At 42.9% G+C, this 16,022-nt stretch overlaps 1 protein-coding gene across 1 annotated transcript in view; it reads left to right on the forward strand.

The window, feature by feature from the left end:
• Positions 1-9,184: 9,184 nt before the first annotated feature.
• Positions 9,185-16,022, forward strand: part of NECAB2 (N-terminal EF-hand calcium binding protein 2) — a gene marked incomplete at both ends in the record, with an annotated part of 152,207 nt that continues 145,369 nt past the window's right edge. The window contains one exon of the mRNA XM_083370720.1: positions 9,185-9,397. Within this exon, the coding sequence (XP_083226846.1) occupies positions 9,185-9,397 (213 nt within the window). The remainder of the gene's footprint in view (positions 9,398-16,022) is intronic.

Raw genomic sequence — 16,022 nt, forward strand, 5'->3', positions numbered from 1 at the left:
GGCACCCTGAGGAGGCCCTCTCTGTGGGCACGCACAGGGCGGAGGGGAGTTGACGCCGGCAGCAGGTGGTCCTCGAGGTATCGCGGACCCATGCCATGTAAGGACTTAAAGATCATAACCAAGACCTTAGCATTAGATGATAGTGTCCTTTTTCAGTTGGGTCTGATAAACAGATCCTGAGCTTTAGGAGAAGGAAGGAAGGAAGGAAGGAAGGAAGGAAGGAAGGAAGGAAGGAAGGAAGGAAGGAAGGAAGGAAGGAAGGAAGGGTGGAAGGATGGAAGGAAGGATGGAAGGAAGGAAGGAAGGAAGGAAGGAAGGAAGGAAGGAGGTGTGGAAGGATGGAAGGAAGTGTGGAAGGATGGAGGGAAGGATGGAAGGAAGGAAAAACAAGAGGTGTGGAAGGATGGAAGGAAGGAAGGACAGACAAGGGAGGTGTGGAAGGAAGGAAGATAGGGGAAAGAAGGAAGGAAGGAAGGAAGGAAACAGCAGGGAAAGAGGGAGGGAGGAGTTATAGTTCAGTTTTCCTTGAACTATCTGACGTCTTCCAGATATATAGGAACCGCTGAGCTTCTGAAGAATACCAAGTTGGAGTAGGCTGGTATGCATAGAGGTCTTTCATTTTGGCTCCTCCTAACCACCCTGCGAAGGTTTTCCCTCTTGAGGGACCTAGCCAGGGATTCAGAATGCAGATCAGTTGTGACTCTCAGCAGTTTCCATGAAAAAGTGTCAAGATCATGAATATATTTATTAGATATTTATCCCACCTTTTTTTTACTTTATAAATAACTCAAGGCGGCACATGCATGCATCACACTCTTTCCTCCCCCTGTTGAGTTGTGTTTGTCTTCCATTCAGAACAGAGCCAAAGTGTCAGGAAAGGTGTACACTTTGACACAATGTCTATGGAGATGCTCGGTCATCCAGGTCATGGTTGTCCCAAAGGTGCTTTTTCACGAGGCGACGAGACTTTCTTGTTTTTCTTTGAAGACGTTTCGCTTCTGGGATGAGAATGAAACGTCTTCAAAGAAAAACAAGAAAGTCCCATCGCCTCGTGGAAAAGCACCTTTGGGATGACCTTGACACAATCTGTTGGTAGCCTTGGGAAGATGTCCTAAGTTCACACATATTGCTAGATAGGTAAAAGTCTCTATTTTCTTGGCAGTTCACTTACAAGCATTAGAGTCTTATTGGCAGTTCACTACCAGAATTTTTATTTGCTGAAGAAAACATGAGTTAAAAAAAATCCTTGCATTCAGTATTACCTTCTTGAGTACCCCGTTTGCTGTCTATGTTAAGCCAGGATTCATTATTGAATCATCCATGTTTGCCTGGATTTGTGCAAGATACTAAGCTAAAATCAACTTTGGGTTTGGTTTAGCATACCGCATCAACCAGATTATACTAAAACATGTGGTTGCTTCTTTGATTTGACTTAACAGGAACTCGGGCTTTGTATGAAGTTTTTCAATCATGTATGTTCAGCTGTACAGTACTATGATTCATCCAACCCAACATGCTTCGACAAGGTAATGTGTGATTCCTCTAGGCCAGGGGTAGGCAACCTCGGCTCTTTTATGACTCGTGGACTTCAACTCCCAGAATTCCTGAGTCAGCTGACTCAGGAATTCTGGGAGTTGAAGTCCATGAGTCATAAAAGAGCTGAGGTTGCCTACCCCTGCTCTAGGCTTAGAACTGGCCGTCCTCAGTAAAATGGTTGATTTTAAGCATTATTGCTGATCTGGGATGATGGTCCCTAGTTGGGGTGATAAGACATCAGCAAACAAATAACCAAGCTCAAAGAGCATCAAGGACCTTACAATTCAACCCAGAGCTAGAGAGGTCTTCTTCTCCAGGTTGATCAATAAATATCCCTAGATTAGAACATGGAATAATAGGGTTGGAAGGACCTTGGAAGTCTTCTAATCCAACTCCTTGCCCAAGAAGGGGACTGTATACCATTCTAGACTTAATGATTGTCCAGTGTCTTCTTAAAAGCATCCCATGATGGAGCAGCCCCAACTCCAGGAGGCCAGCTACTCCACCGATTAATTGTTCTCACCGTCAGGAAATTTCTCCTTAGTTCTAAGTTAGATCTCTCTTTTCATAATCTCTCATCTGTTACTTCTTGCCCTGCTCTCAGGTGCTCTGGAGAGCAGTCAACCCTCTCTTCTCTGAGACGGCCCTGAATGTGTGAGTGTCTTTCAGCTCAAGCTACCTGAGCTTCTGGATAAAGGCTGCTAGATTCTTTGGATCTCCTGTGATTGAACTCAATGGGACAGGCAGATTGGGTGCAAAGGAGTGAGTGATAGGTTCCTGGGAGAGCTGATCCAAACAAATGACCTAGTTCAGTTTACTTTATTGATTAGCCCATAGGTCATGTCAAAATACAGAGTTCCAAACATAGATTATTAATAAAAGCCCATAAAAACAATTTAAAAATGAAATTGGAATAAAATACAATGGCTTACTTTTCTGGAAAACACCCATGGGATTCCTTGATGCTCTTCAGGCTTGGTGGTTTGCTTGTAGACATTTCATTGCCCAACCAGGGAACAACATCGCTATGAATGAGTGCAGGCTTTGCTGCCTATTGATACGTAATAGTTTGCACCGATGATATTACTTAGTTGGGTCATGAAATGTCTCCAGGCAAACTACCAAGATCAGCACCAAGAACTCCACAGCTACAAAGATTCTTTTCTATTGGAACTTCAAACATCTACAGTGTTCGTCCCTAAACTGTTTCACCCAGTTACCCCTTTTCCTAATTTTGGATAATGTCATTGCCACCCTCCCCACGAAAAAAACATTATATGAGTATTAATAGCAGATTTGTTTGTTTATTCTTTGTTCCTTCCATCTCCCCTTTGACCCCTGGCCATTTATTTTACAATTTTGGTAATCTGGCCCAATGTATAGAACCAGTAGTGGGATTCAAATAGGTGAACAACCGGTTCTCTGTGTGGATGCCACTTCCGGAAATCTGTTCTGGGCCTGGGCAACAAAAAATTAGCTACTGGTTCTGCCGAAGTGATGCGAATTGGCTGAATCCCACCACTGTATAGAACTGTCAGCAGTGTCCATAAAAATGGAATAATAACAACAATGAAAACAACAACAAAAATATAATAAACATCATCATCATCAACAACAAATATAACATCATCATCATCATCCCCCAGTGAGGCACTACCTTGACGTGGTTGTGGGGCTTGTGTACTCTGAGGAAGATCAGAGCTTATGCCAGAGGTTCAACCATACTGGACAGGTCTCATCAGAGGAGTCAGACAAAGAGTGTCTCTCCCATAAAAACTATGGTGCAACATAAATTTCAGAATGCCATACCGGCTCGGATGTCGCCCGGGTTAACAAGGTCTGCACCAGATGTTGGAGTTCCTTGATATCTGGTGAAAAATGGGTTACAGGACTCAGGACTGTTGGCTGAGCAACCAGGGCCAGCAGCTGTAGAACTACTAGAAGAAAAAGTGTTTACCCGTTGCAAATACACAATGATTGAAAACAAAGAAATAATGATCTGTTATTAAAGATCAAGTCCAACAAGAAGAGGATATCTAAAACGAATGCACCGGTTCTGGAAAGAACAACATCTGGAATCAGAAATAACAGAACAGAGACTAGCATATCAAGGCCAATTTATAATACAAAACAAAGTATTGACAGAAACAGAATGGGACAAACTGCAAAGGTTTACCCAGAGCAAAGAAATCAAAGCCTTGCCAGAAGTAATTCAGAATGTAGAGGCAAGCCAGGGGGAGTTGGCAGTGAAGGAATCCAGCAGAGATATACAACTATTCCCATTTGGAAACCAGGCACCTCTTCCTCAGGAAGAACAAAGCCCTCTAACTAAAGAAATAGAAGAATTGAAACAAAGAATAACTGAGCATCTAGAACTGCACAAAAACAACAGAATAAGGCTGCCTGCATTGAAGCTTGTTCCAAAGAAACAGCTAGCACAAGCATTAAAAGATGCAAATACTGCAATATCAAGTATAAGCACCCATTCACTGCAAGAAGCAAACCAACTAATGTACAGCACAGCTGCAGTTATAACTGAATACCTGGGATGAAAAATCAACAAAGAAGAAAAACAAACAGTGCACCACAAAAGCGGAAGGTTAGACTAGAAAATAAGATCAGCAAGTTAAGATCACACGCAAGCAAGCTAGAACAGATGAAAGAAAAGAAGCTGCAGAACAAGGAGACCAAAGAAGACCTAATCAAGAAATACCACCTAGAAACAAGGAAGATCAAGGAAGGACTGGAAATAATAAAGCAGTAAGTAACAGCTATAGCCAGGAAAATCAGTAGATACAAAGCTCGAATTGCAAATTATAGGCAGAAGCTCCAATTTCAATCCAGTCAAAAATGTTTCTACCAATCCGTCAATGGAGAAACTGGAATGAATCAGTCAGTACCTGACAAGGAAGAAACAGTGCAGTTCTGGAAGCAGATAGGAGATAACCCAAAGAAATAAAAACAAGGATGCGGTTTGGTTAAAAGAGGTGGTTGCAAATAAAACAGAAGTTGAAATGAAAGAAGTAGTAATAACAACAAAAATGATAGAAAAAGAGCAAGAAGGATCAAAAATTGGTCAGCACCAGGTGAAGATGAACTGCATGGGTTTTGGTTGAAACATCTAACTGTTACATACCCACTCATTGCCAAGCAGTTCAACAATATACTACAAGGAAGAGACATTGAAAAGTGGCTAACAACTGGGAAAACCTATTTAATAATGAAAATTCCAGCAAAAGGGGGCAACACTAGGCAACTGCAGGCCAATTACCTGCTTACCAACAACTTTCAAATTTCTAACTGGTGTGGTAGCTGATGCAGTACAACAGCATCTAGTTGAAAACAATCTCTTTCCACCTGAGCAGAAAGGAAACCGCCCCAATAGCAGAGGAACAAAAGATCAACTCCTAATAGACAAAATGATCTTGGAAAACTGCAAGAAAAGCAAGTCCAACCTGAATGTGGCATGGATTGACTACAAAAAGGCATTTGATTCTCTGATACATGACTGGATAATCAATAACAGGAGTCAGTAGAAACATCAGAAAATTTGTGCAAAGATCGATGGCACAGTGGAAGACACAGTTGCAGGTCAATGGTGAGAGACTGGGAGAGGTAAAAATCAAGAGAGGAATATTTCAAGGTGATTCATTATCACCACTATTTGTTATTGCACTGTTTCCTCTGTCAACAATACTGAATAACTCAGGAAATGGCTATCAAACATCAAAAACATCTGCCAGACTATCCCACCTCCTGTATGGAAAAACATTATCTGAAATAGAATCGCTGCTCAACACTGTCCGTATATATAGCCAAAATATTGCAATAGAGTTTGACTTAGACAAATGTGCCACACTTACTATCAAACAAGAAAAATAGTGAAAACTGAAGGAATCAAGATGCCCCAAGAAAATAACATTAAGAGCCTGGATGAGGAAGATTACTACAAATACTTGGGTATCCTTCAAGCTGACAACATCAAGCACACTGAAGTCAAGAAAAAGATTAGAGGTGAATACATCAAGAGAGTGAAGAAGATCTTAAAGTCCAAACTCAATGGAGGAAATACCATGAAGGCAATCCACACCTGGGCAATTCCAGTCATTAGATACACAGCTGGAATAGTGGATTGGACTCAAGCAGAACTAAAAGCAATGGATAGGAAGACCAGAAAAATAATGACAATGAATCATGCCCTTCATCCACGCAGTGACATTGACAGAGTCTATCTACCAAGGCAAATAGGTGGGCGTGGAATGCTGCAAGTACATCAGATGGTTGAAGAAGAAAAAATGGCTTTGGAAGAATATCTGAAGGACAATGATGAAGATGCACTGAAATTAGTATATCAGGAAGGCTTACTGACTACTGGAGAGACCAAACTGGCCTACAAGAAAGACCAAATGAAGAACAGAATAGAGGCATGGGAAGACAAAGCACTACATGGTCAGTACATTAAAAAAAAATAGTTGGGAAAGCAGATAATAACAAGACCTGGCAATGGCTAAGAACAGGAAAGTTGAAGAAACAGACCGAGGGACTAATTCGGGCTGCACAAGACCAAGCCTTAAGGACAAATGCATACAAAGTCAAAATTGAGAAGACAGCAACAGACATTAAGTGTTGCCTATGCAAAGAAGCTGAAGAAACTGTGGACCACCTGGTAAGCTGCTGCAAGGAGATTGCACAGACTGACTACAAGCAGCAGCATGACAAAGTAGCAACAATAGTGCATTGGAAGATTTGCAAGAAATATCATTTGCCTGTAAGTAAGAACTTATAACTCATAAAATAGAGAAAGTCATAGAAAATGATAAAATTAAACTGCTCTGGGACTTCAGAATTCAAACAGACAAGCACCTGCAATATAACACCCCGGACTTAACAATTGTCGATAAGAAAGACAAAAAAGTCTGGATAGTGGACGTGGCAGTGCCTGGAGACAGCAGAATAGACGAGAAAGAATTGGAGAAGATAACAAAATACAAAGACCTACAAATAGAAATAGAAAGACTGTGGCAAAGGCAAGCAAGGGTACTACCAATAGTAACAGGCGTCTCGGATGCAATCCCAAAACAACTGGAGCACCACTTGAACACCATTGGCATTGACAAATTTGCCATTAGTCAATTGCAAAAGGCAGCCTTACTAGGAACTGCTTCCATCCTGCGACGAGATCTGTAATACCATCAAACATCCACATCTGCCTATCCCAGGTCCTTGGTAAGGACTCGATAGGTAGACAAAAATGCCAAATCCAGTCTGAACATTTGGTTGACTGTGCGATGATCAATAATAATAATAATAATAATAATAATAATAATAATAATAATAAGAAGAAGAAGAAGAAGAAGAAGAAGAAGAAGAAGAGGAGGAGGAGGAGGAGGAGGAGGAGGAGGAGGAGGAGGAGGAGGAGGAGGAGGAGGAGGACCACCTAAATTAAATTCATAAGAGAGAGAAAAAACTCCCTAAAAGGTACATTAAAAAACAACAAGATTGCCATTATTTCAATTGCCTTCCAAAATAATAGACTGGGAAGGAGCTGCACACATCGAAAAATTGAATCCATTGTTACAGAATTCGAAAACAAAAGAGGGCGGTAACAGCTGTTGAACAGTTGCATATTTTGGCTTGAATGGGCAAAGAAAAGTCCTGTTCTTTATCCATCGGGCACATTTGCTGCAAGTTAGAAGAAGGACAATGTCCCGTTTGGCTAAGCTGTAAGATTTGGCTTTATAAACCACGATGTGTGGCTTCGCACATGATGAGAACCCAACTAGTTGCATTTGACATCACAAAGTAGGTTGAAGCAGGTGTGTTGACTAGGTGAAGGATCACATCATGGGGTTACCTGACCACAACCTTTAGATGGGGATGGTTTTGAGAGGGAGACCCTTATTCAGTGTCACTGTGTCATGCAGAATTATTACAGCTGTTGCAACCAGATGTTCAAACTGGATTTTGTATTTTTATCCACCTTCCCAAAGGACCTGGAATAGGCAGCTATTGTGGTTAGATGTGTTAAAAGTCTTGACACAGGATGTAAGCTCTTCTGAGGAACGCTGCCTTTTGCAATTGACTGGTGATTTTCTCAATGCTGTGTTCAAGGGGTGCTCCAGAGGTTTTGGGATTGCACCCCAGGCACCTATTACTATTACTATCTTTGCTTTCTTTTGCCACCGTCGTTCTATTTCTTTTGCAGAACTTTGAATTTTCTGATTTTTCTCCTGTTCTTTCTTTTCTGCATTGCAACGTTCACTATCCAGACTATCCACTATATCAGGGGTGTCATGTGACGTGATTGAGTTTGACAATATATTATATTATCATATCATATATCATATCATATCATATCATATCATATCATATTACATAAGTTGAGTCAGCTTTTCATCTTTCCAAAGTTAGTAAAATGAGGACCCAGATTGTTAGGGACAATATGCTAACACCATAAATGATTTTGAAGTGGAATATAAGTCTAAGTGCTTATTAAATTATATTTATATTTATATTATTTATATTATATTATTTATATTATATTATATTATATTATATTAATTATATTATATTATATTATATTATATTATATTATATTATTATATTATATTATTTATATTATATTATATTATATTATATTATATTATATTATATTATATTATATTATATTATATTATATTATATTATATTATATTATATTATATTATATTATATTATATTATATTATATTATATTATATTATCAGTTGAGTCAGCTTTTCATCTTTCCAAAGTTAGTAAAATGAGGACCCAGATTGTTAGGGACAATATGCTAACACCATAAATGATTTTGAAGTGGAATATAAGTCTAAGTGCTTTGTAATAATAATATGATTATTATATTATAATTTATATTATATTATATTATATTATATTATATTATATTATATTATTATATTATATTATATTATATTATATTATATTATATTATATTATATTATATTATATTAATTATATTATATTATATTATATTATATTATATTATATTATTATATTATATTATATTATATTATATTATATTATATTATATTATATTATATTATATTATATTATATTATTATATTATATTATATTATATTATATTATAATCATATCATATATCATATTAATTATACTATACTATACTATACTATACTATACTATACTATACTATACTATACTATACTATACTATACTATACTATACATTACATTACATTACATTACATTACATTACATTACATTACATTACATTACATTACGACAATTGATAACCAGAGTTGCTTGCTTTCCTGTCAACCCCCCCCTCCCCTTCCTTTGCATTGGGCTTTTCAGTTCCCGCTCTCCCCCCACCTGGCGCCTAGGAAACTCCAGGCAATTGCTCATCCCTTTCCACGCGCGGCGGCGAAAACCCTCCGCCGGCTCGGAGACAAGACCCGCCCGCCGCCGCCGCCCCCCCTCCGGCTCTGAATCCCCTCGGGTGCCCCTCGGCGGGGCCAGTGCCGCCCGCCCGCCCGCCTCCCTGCCTCCGTCTGCCTCCGGCGGGGGGCGCCCAAGGGTGGGCTCGGGCGCGGGGGGGGCGCGGGGGGGGCGGGGATCCCCCCGGCTCCAGCATGAAGGCGTCGGGGCAAGATGTGTGAGCGGGCAGCGCGCTACTGCCGCGAGAGCGTCCACAGGCTGCTCCGCCAGCAGCCGCAGCCGGCGAGCGGAGGGCTGGACGGGCTGCTCCGCTGGGTGGTCACCAAGATGAGCGACGGCCAGAGCCCGATGGCCGAGCGGGAGCTGCTGCCCGAGGGCCCCGCGGCCGGCGCCGAGCCCAAGAAGGGCACCTCCGTCATCCTGGACGTGAGTCGGGCTGGAGGGCTGGGCTGGGGGGGGAGATGCCCGGACCCCTTGCAAGACCACCTGCCCCCCCTCCCCCCCTCCCAGCCCTGGCTGCAGCTTCGCAGCCCCTCTGGGAGACCTCCCCACCCCCACCCCCCAGCGGTGCTTTTCTCCTGGCCCCGGATGGCTGGGGGAAGCCGGGGGGGGGAAGGAGGGGGTCTCCGGGCTGGGCGACCCCTTAGCAGGCGCGGCTCTCCCTCGGAGGAACATCTCCACCCAAGCTCTGCAAAGGGGGCCACCATAACCACCAACACCTTTCCTCCCCCCCCCACGAAAACCTTGCCTCTCGTTGTCCCCCCCCCCCCCAGCCCGCTAAACTCCGGGGACGCCAGACTCGGCTCCCCTCAAGCCCCTTCCTCTTCTCCTCTCTCCCCTCGCGCGGGATGCCGGCAGAGCCTCCAGCTGCGGGGGCAGTCTATCCCCATCGGGGCGCGCCTCGGAGGGACTGGGCGGACCCCGGGGCTCGGTATTTTTTTGGGGGGAGGGATAAGAGAGGAGAAAAGGAAGGGGCTTGAGGGAGCCGAGTCTGGCGTCCCCGGAGTTTAGCGGGCTGGGGGCGGGGGGTGGGTGGGACGAGAGGCAAGGTTTCCGTGTGTGTGGTGGGGGTGGCTGTTGGTGGTTATGGTGGCCCCTTTGCAGACCTTGGGTGGAGATGTTCCTCCTCCCTATCGCTCCATCCTGGAGAAAGACCCCCCCCCCCTGCCCACAAGTAGCCTGGCTCCGAAACCCAGGAGTGGGGGGGGGACTTGCAAACCCAGAGTCCGGGGGGGGGGCGGCGGCTGCAAAACAGGAAGGGGGGGTTTCTCCCGGAGCAGCTGCAAAGGGGCTTCCTTGGAGAGGGGGCGGGGGCTCTCAGCCTTTCTTGAAGACCCCCCCCCCAAGAATGTGGTCCTTTTTAAGAAAAAGCCTCAAGCTTTGGGCCGGCCCCCTGTACCATCGCAGTCAATCGGGTGGGTGGGAGCGAGAAGATCAGCTCCCCCTTTCTCAATTTTTTTGAGAGGCTACACATTAACAACAACCACAACGATATCTCCAGGTGCAGCAACTTTCAAACAGCTGAGCCCCCCCCCGCCCCCGCCCCAAATAAATAAATAAATAAATAAATAAAAATTACTAGAAACCTTTTCAGTTCTTCAGTTAAGTTTTGCACTCACCGTGGAAGTTTTCTCCTCCTAAAAAACTATTGCGCGGAGAAACGAAGCAACTTGCTTTGTAGGGCAAGGAGAAATGTGGAGAAAGAATAAATGGCTAAGGCTGGTTATTATTTTCCCCTAGTTAGGGAAAGAAATTCCCGTCTTCCTCGCCCTGTCCCTCTTCAGGAATTAATCTTTTACGGCTCTCTCCTGAACATGAAGGAATTGCAATTTATTGAAATGTAGCTGGGAAATAGGGGGGGGGATCTTTCTCCCGTTTCCCAGATCAGAACAGATCTGGCGTGCCAGATCTTATCAAATAAAGAGTTTTCCTCTTGGGATCGATATCAGGAAGGTTCGTGTTGAGAGCAAATTATTTAAATTTTGTTAAAAGTTATATAACTGGGCAGTGGGTTTTTTTAAAAAGTGTTTGAAAGTCTTGGAAAAGAAAATAATTTACATAGAGAATTCTTTTGGAAATCAAGGATAACAGATTTTCGTTTTGCTTTGTTTAATCCGTGCAAGGGGTAATTGTGCATCGGTAGGAATCACAAGTGATAATTAAGGCTTGTTTATCAGTAAAGAAGGATAATGCACAATTTTCTCGCTTGGTTCCCAATCTTACCACGTCAAACAATCTGGTTGTGTAATGTTGAGAAATGTTTGGCTAATGAATTTGTTGTAGTTTTTTTTTTAAAAAAATGTACAGTGAACAATAACTTTTCCAGTGTTGTTTAGGATTGACAGCTTCAGTTATTTTGTATAAAACTGGTGGCAGAGAGTTCAAAGAGACTTTAGAGGTCTTCTAGTCTAGCCCCTGATCAAGCAGGAGACCTTAAAAATTGCCAGTGATGGAGCACCCACAATTTCTGAAGGCAACCCGTCCCACTGATTAATTTTTCTCATTGTCAGGAAATTTCTCCTTATTTTTAGATTGCTTCTCTCCTTGATTAGTTTCCATCCATTATTTCTTGTCTTGCCTTCTGGTGCTTTGCAAAATAGGTTGACCCCCTCTTCTTTGCGGCGGCCCCTCAAATATTGTTTGTTAAAATTTGACACACATTCACATTCCCTATCCTCTTTCTCCCATACCACTGATTAAACTCTTCAACTAGTTCAGTTACAAACCTCTTGATAGACTTTAAACTTTTAAAATGTTACCCTAGTTAGTTCCTTATGGTTTTGAATACTGCGTGAATGTGGACTGCTTCGTTAATTTATGGTTCAATGTATTGTTGAAACTCAGAAAATGTGAATTTAATAACCAGAATAAGCATGTTGTGAAAACTCTGCATTTTTCTGGTTTCCCTCTTCACCTGGTGTGCTTAGGGCACTATTTTTATCTAGTTGCAAGGCAGCTGTTGGTTATTCACCAAAAGGTGTGGATCATGGTGGTCGTAGTCCATGGTAACCATGGTGACTGTCACCATACTGCTTTTTTTTCCTTCATGATCTTGGCTCCAGGCTTCATTGCTAAAAGCTAGTGTGCAGAATACTTCGAATTCAAAATGCATTCCGTTTTTCTTGAAACGATCCTTTAGATCAACCTTCCACCCAGATTGCCTGCAAGATGTGTCCAATTTTTGGCTTCAGTGAGAGTCCAGCACAGCTGGATGGCAGATGCTGAAGAATGAAATTGAAACGGAATTGCTTCAAACGGATGTTTCAGAATGAAATTGAGTTTGAAAGAAAAATACTTAGGAACGTATTTTTCAGAAAGGTATCAGACAAATGCTGAGGAATCCTCTGAACTTGGACGCTATAGTATTTAGAAAGCATTCCTGCGAGACAGCTACAATCCCGTACATTTTCACTTCAGAATAGTTAGAATGGGAACTAAACGAAATAGATTCACCTGTTCTGAAGTTACCTAGAGCAGAGGTCTCCAACCTTTTGGGCACCAGGGACCGGTTCCGTGGAGAGAGGTTTTTCTGTGGACCGGAGGGGGTGTGGTTTTGTGTGCTGCTTGCATCCCATGGATGGGGGCCTTGCTTGTTCGTGTGGACCAGTTGCTAGCATGCCTCGGCCCAGTACTGGTCTACGGCCCTGGGGTTGGGGACCCCCGACCTAGAGCATATTAGTGGATTTCAAGCAAGCTATCAGAAAATGTAAAAATAAAACCCCGCATTGAACAAATAAAGCTTATTGTTCTTCAGTATTCCTTCTAAGAAAGCAAGTACAGATAATCCTTACCTTACAACAGTTCTTTTACTGACTGTTCAAAGTTATAATAGCATCAAAAGAAAGTGAGTTCTGACAGTTTTTCATGCAATTGTTGCAGATCTGGTACGTGATGAACATTCGGACTCTTGGCAACTGACTCACGTTTATAACGTTTGCAGCGTCCCGGGTTAAGACTTTAAGACTTGTGGATTTCAACTCCCGGAATTCCTCAGCCAGCTTTGGAATTCTGGGAGTTGGAAGTCCACAGGTTTTAAAGTTGCCAAGGTTGAGGACCCCTGATCTAGTGGTTCTCATCCAAGCAGGGTGTCAGACCTGGCCCAGTCTGATCCCTTAGGGAAGTAAAACTCTCGGCTCCATTGGAAGTGAAAAGGCGCTTTTACTGAATGATGTTGAATGCAGGAGAGTCGAGCGGAATCTAAAAATTCCCATGCTTCAATACAGAATTAAAACCCCTGGTTCCCCCTAGCCCAGTGATGGCCAACCTTTTAGAGACCGAGTGCCCAAACTGCAACCCAAAACCCACTTACGTATCGTCAGGTGCCGGGTAGGCGTGGCCTTTGGGTGGGTGTGGCCCTTTGGGTGGGCGTGGCCAATTGGATGGGCGTGGCACATTGGGTGGGCGTGGCTGTGGTGGTAACAGCAGACTGGGTGGGACTAAAAAGTTCAATCAATCAATTCCAACTTTGCGAGATCTTTTTTTTTCCCCGCGAGAAGTTGAAATTGATTGATTGATGGAAACTTTTTTTGCACACGGTGGCGGAGGCGTAAAGCGAAAAGGTTTCATAAAACCCAGCTGAAGGCCTAGGACTGGGGCGACAGCGCATGTGCCCACAGAGAAGGCTCTGCATGCCACCAGTGGCACGCGTGCCATAGGTTTGCCACCACGGCCCTAACCCTTCCCCCCTAGTCTGGCCAGGCATAGCCAATTCAGCACCACTGAGGTATAAGAAACTCTGAGGTGTTTGGGCTGGTGAAATTCCACACTCAGGGCTAATGCCTCCTTCAGTAACACCAGCTGCCTGCAATTAGTGCAGGTTCGAGTCTCACCAGGCTCAAGGTTGGCTCAGCCTTCCATCCTTCCCAGGTAGGTAAAATGAGGACCCAGATTGTTGGGGGCAATAAGCTGACTTTGTAATAATGCCGCTTGGGGTGTGTGTGTGAAAGCCCTAATAAGCAGGCATATACATAGAATGAAGGCTACTGCTAAGCTTGTAAGCCGCCCTGAGTCTTCGGAGAAGGGCGGGATATAAATGGAATTAAAATAAAAATAAATAAATAAACGGCCTTGAGGATGCCAGGGTTCCAGCAGGAACTGGGTTCCAAACCACTCCTCTGTTCTTCCTCAACTGTCAGTGCCCCCCTCCCTAATTCCCATTACAGAAGTATACAGCTTTTTATTGCCCATTTGTTCCCCCCTCCCTCCATCAATGGCAGAATGCTGGCAAGGTGCCAAGCCGAAGCTGGTGGAGCTGACACCGGGATATGCTAAATCTCTCAGATTTATGGAATGCTTGTTCTCGGTGAGTCCTGTTTGGTCCATCAGTAGAGACCTTTGATTAACTAAATGCAGGTAATCCTTGGCTTAACAGCATTTCATTTAGTGACCATTCAAAGTTACAACAGCCGCATTGGAAAAAAAATGACTTGGTACTGGTCCTCACACTTACAGCCGTCACAGCATCTCCCTGGTGATGTCATCAAAATTCCAGTGATTGGCATCTGGCATGTGTTTACAATGATTGCTGGTCCTCAGGCTATGTGAATGCCACTTGCCACCTTCCTAGCCGGCTTCCAAGAAGCAAAATCAGTGGGGGATGCCAAATTCACAATGACTGTCTGATTGACTTAACAAATGCAGCAATTTGCTTAAGAATCATAGGGGGTGTGTGAAAGGATGCAAAATTAGACATGACGTGCAACCACTGCCTTGCCTAGCAATCCTGGTCTCGAATGGGGTTGTAAATTGAGGTCTAGCTGGAAATCAGTGACGTGATTCAAAGCAAGATAACATGACATTGCTTTCCAAAATGGCAAATAGAAAAATATTCTTTGTTATTCTCTGACAATTATTGCTATTATTGTTGTAGGATCAGAGCATGACAAATACAGAGATGCAGCAGGAAACTTCCTTAAGTTGAATGTACTTGCTAAGCGGAATGGGACAATTCATATAAGGAACGGTTGCTGGAATTGGGTCTGTCTAATTTAATGAAGAGAAGGATGAGGGGGGACATGATAGCAGAGTTCCAATATATCAGGGGCTGCCACGAAGAAGAGGCAGTCAAGCTATTCTCCAAAGCACCTGAAAGCAGGACAAGAAGCAACGGATGGAAACTAGTCAAGGAGAGAAGCAACCTAGAACTAAGGAGAAACTTCCTGACAGTTAGAACAATTAACCAGTGGAACTACCTGCCTCCAGAAGCGGTGAATGCTCCAACACTGGAAGTTTTTAAGAAGAGACTCGACAGCCATTTGTCTGAAATGGTGTAGGGTTTCCTGCCTGAGCAGGGGGTTGGACTAGAAGACCTCCAAGGTCCCTTCCAACATTGTTGTTGTTGTTGTTGTTGTTATTATTATTATTATTATTATTATTATTATTATTATTATTATTATTATTATTATTATTATTATTATTATTATTCACTGCAGCCGATTCACCGCGGCCAATTTGCCATGGACAACTTGCTGTGGAACAGTTCAATAATTCAGTTATTTAAAACAATTAAAAATTATTTTCATTTTTGTCATGCGCATTTCATTCCCCCCCTTCCTTCGGCATCCTTTCTTTAATGATTCCATTCCACTGTTTCTTCCATATTAGTGTAACTGGCCAATGTGGCGAGTTGGCTGCAACGAGTAGTCATAGACCCCTTGCTAAAGGGAGGAAGTCTGGTGGTGCATCCCGGTATGTGTGGTGCTCTGGCACTGCACCTTGCCATAATAATAGCAATCATTTCCAGAGTAACAACCCCAATCATAATAAAACACACCTCTGCATTTGCCGTTTTGGAAAGCATGAAGGTAGCAAAACCAAAACGGAATGAGTCAGCTACTATTTCACTTCTCTTTTGGAAATGCCATCCAAAGTTGTTTCAGATGAGATATTAATGGTGCCAGCTGGAACTTAGCTGATGTAGCAAGTGGAAATTTTAGTCTACCAAATTTTGCAGCTACTTAATATCCAGATATCTTCTCTGCTCTTGTTGGTTGATGAGTTGTGCAAGATCCTCTTATTTTGGCACTCACCTGCATTTGCATTACATTAAGGG

The sequence above is a fragment of the Vipera ursinii genome (assembly GCF_947247035.1).
Source record: "Vipera ursinii genome assembly, chromosome: 10".
NCBI lineage: Eukaryota > Metazoa > Chordata > Lepidosauria > Squamata > Viperidae > Vipera > Vipera ursinii.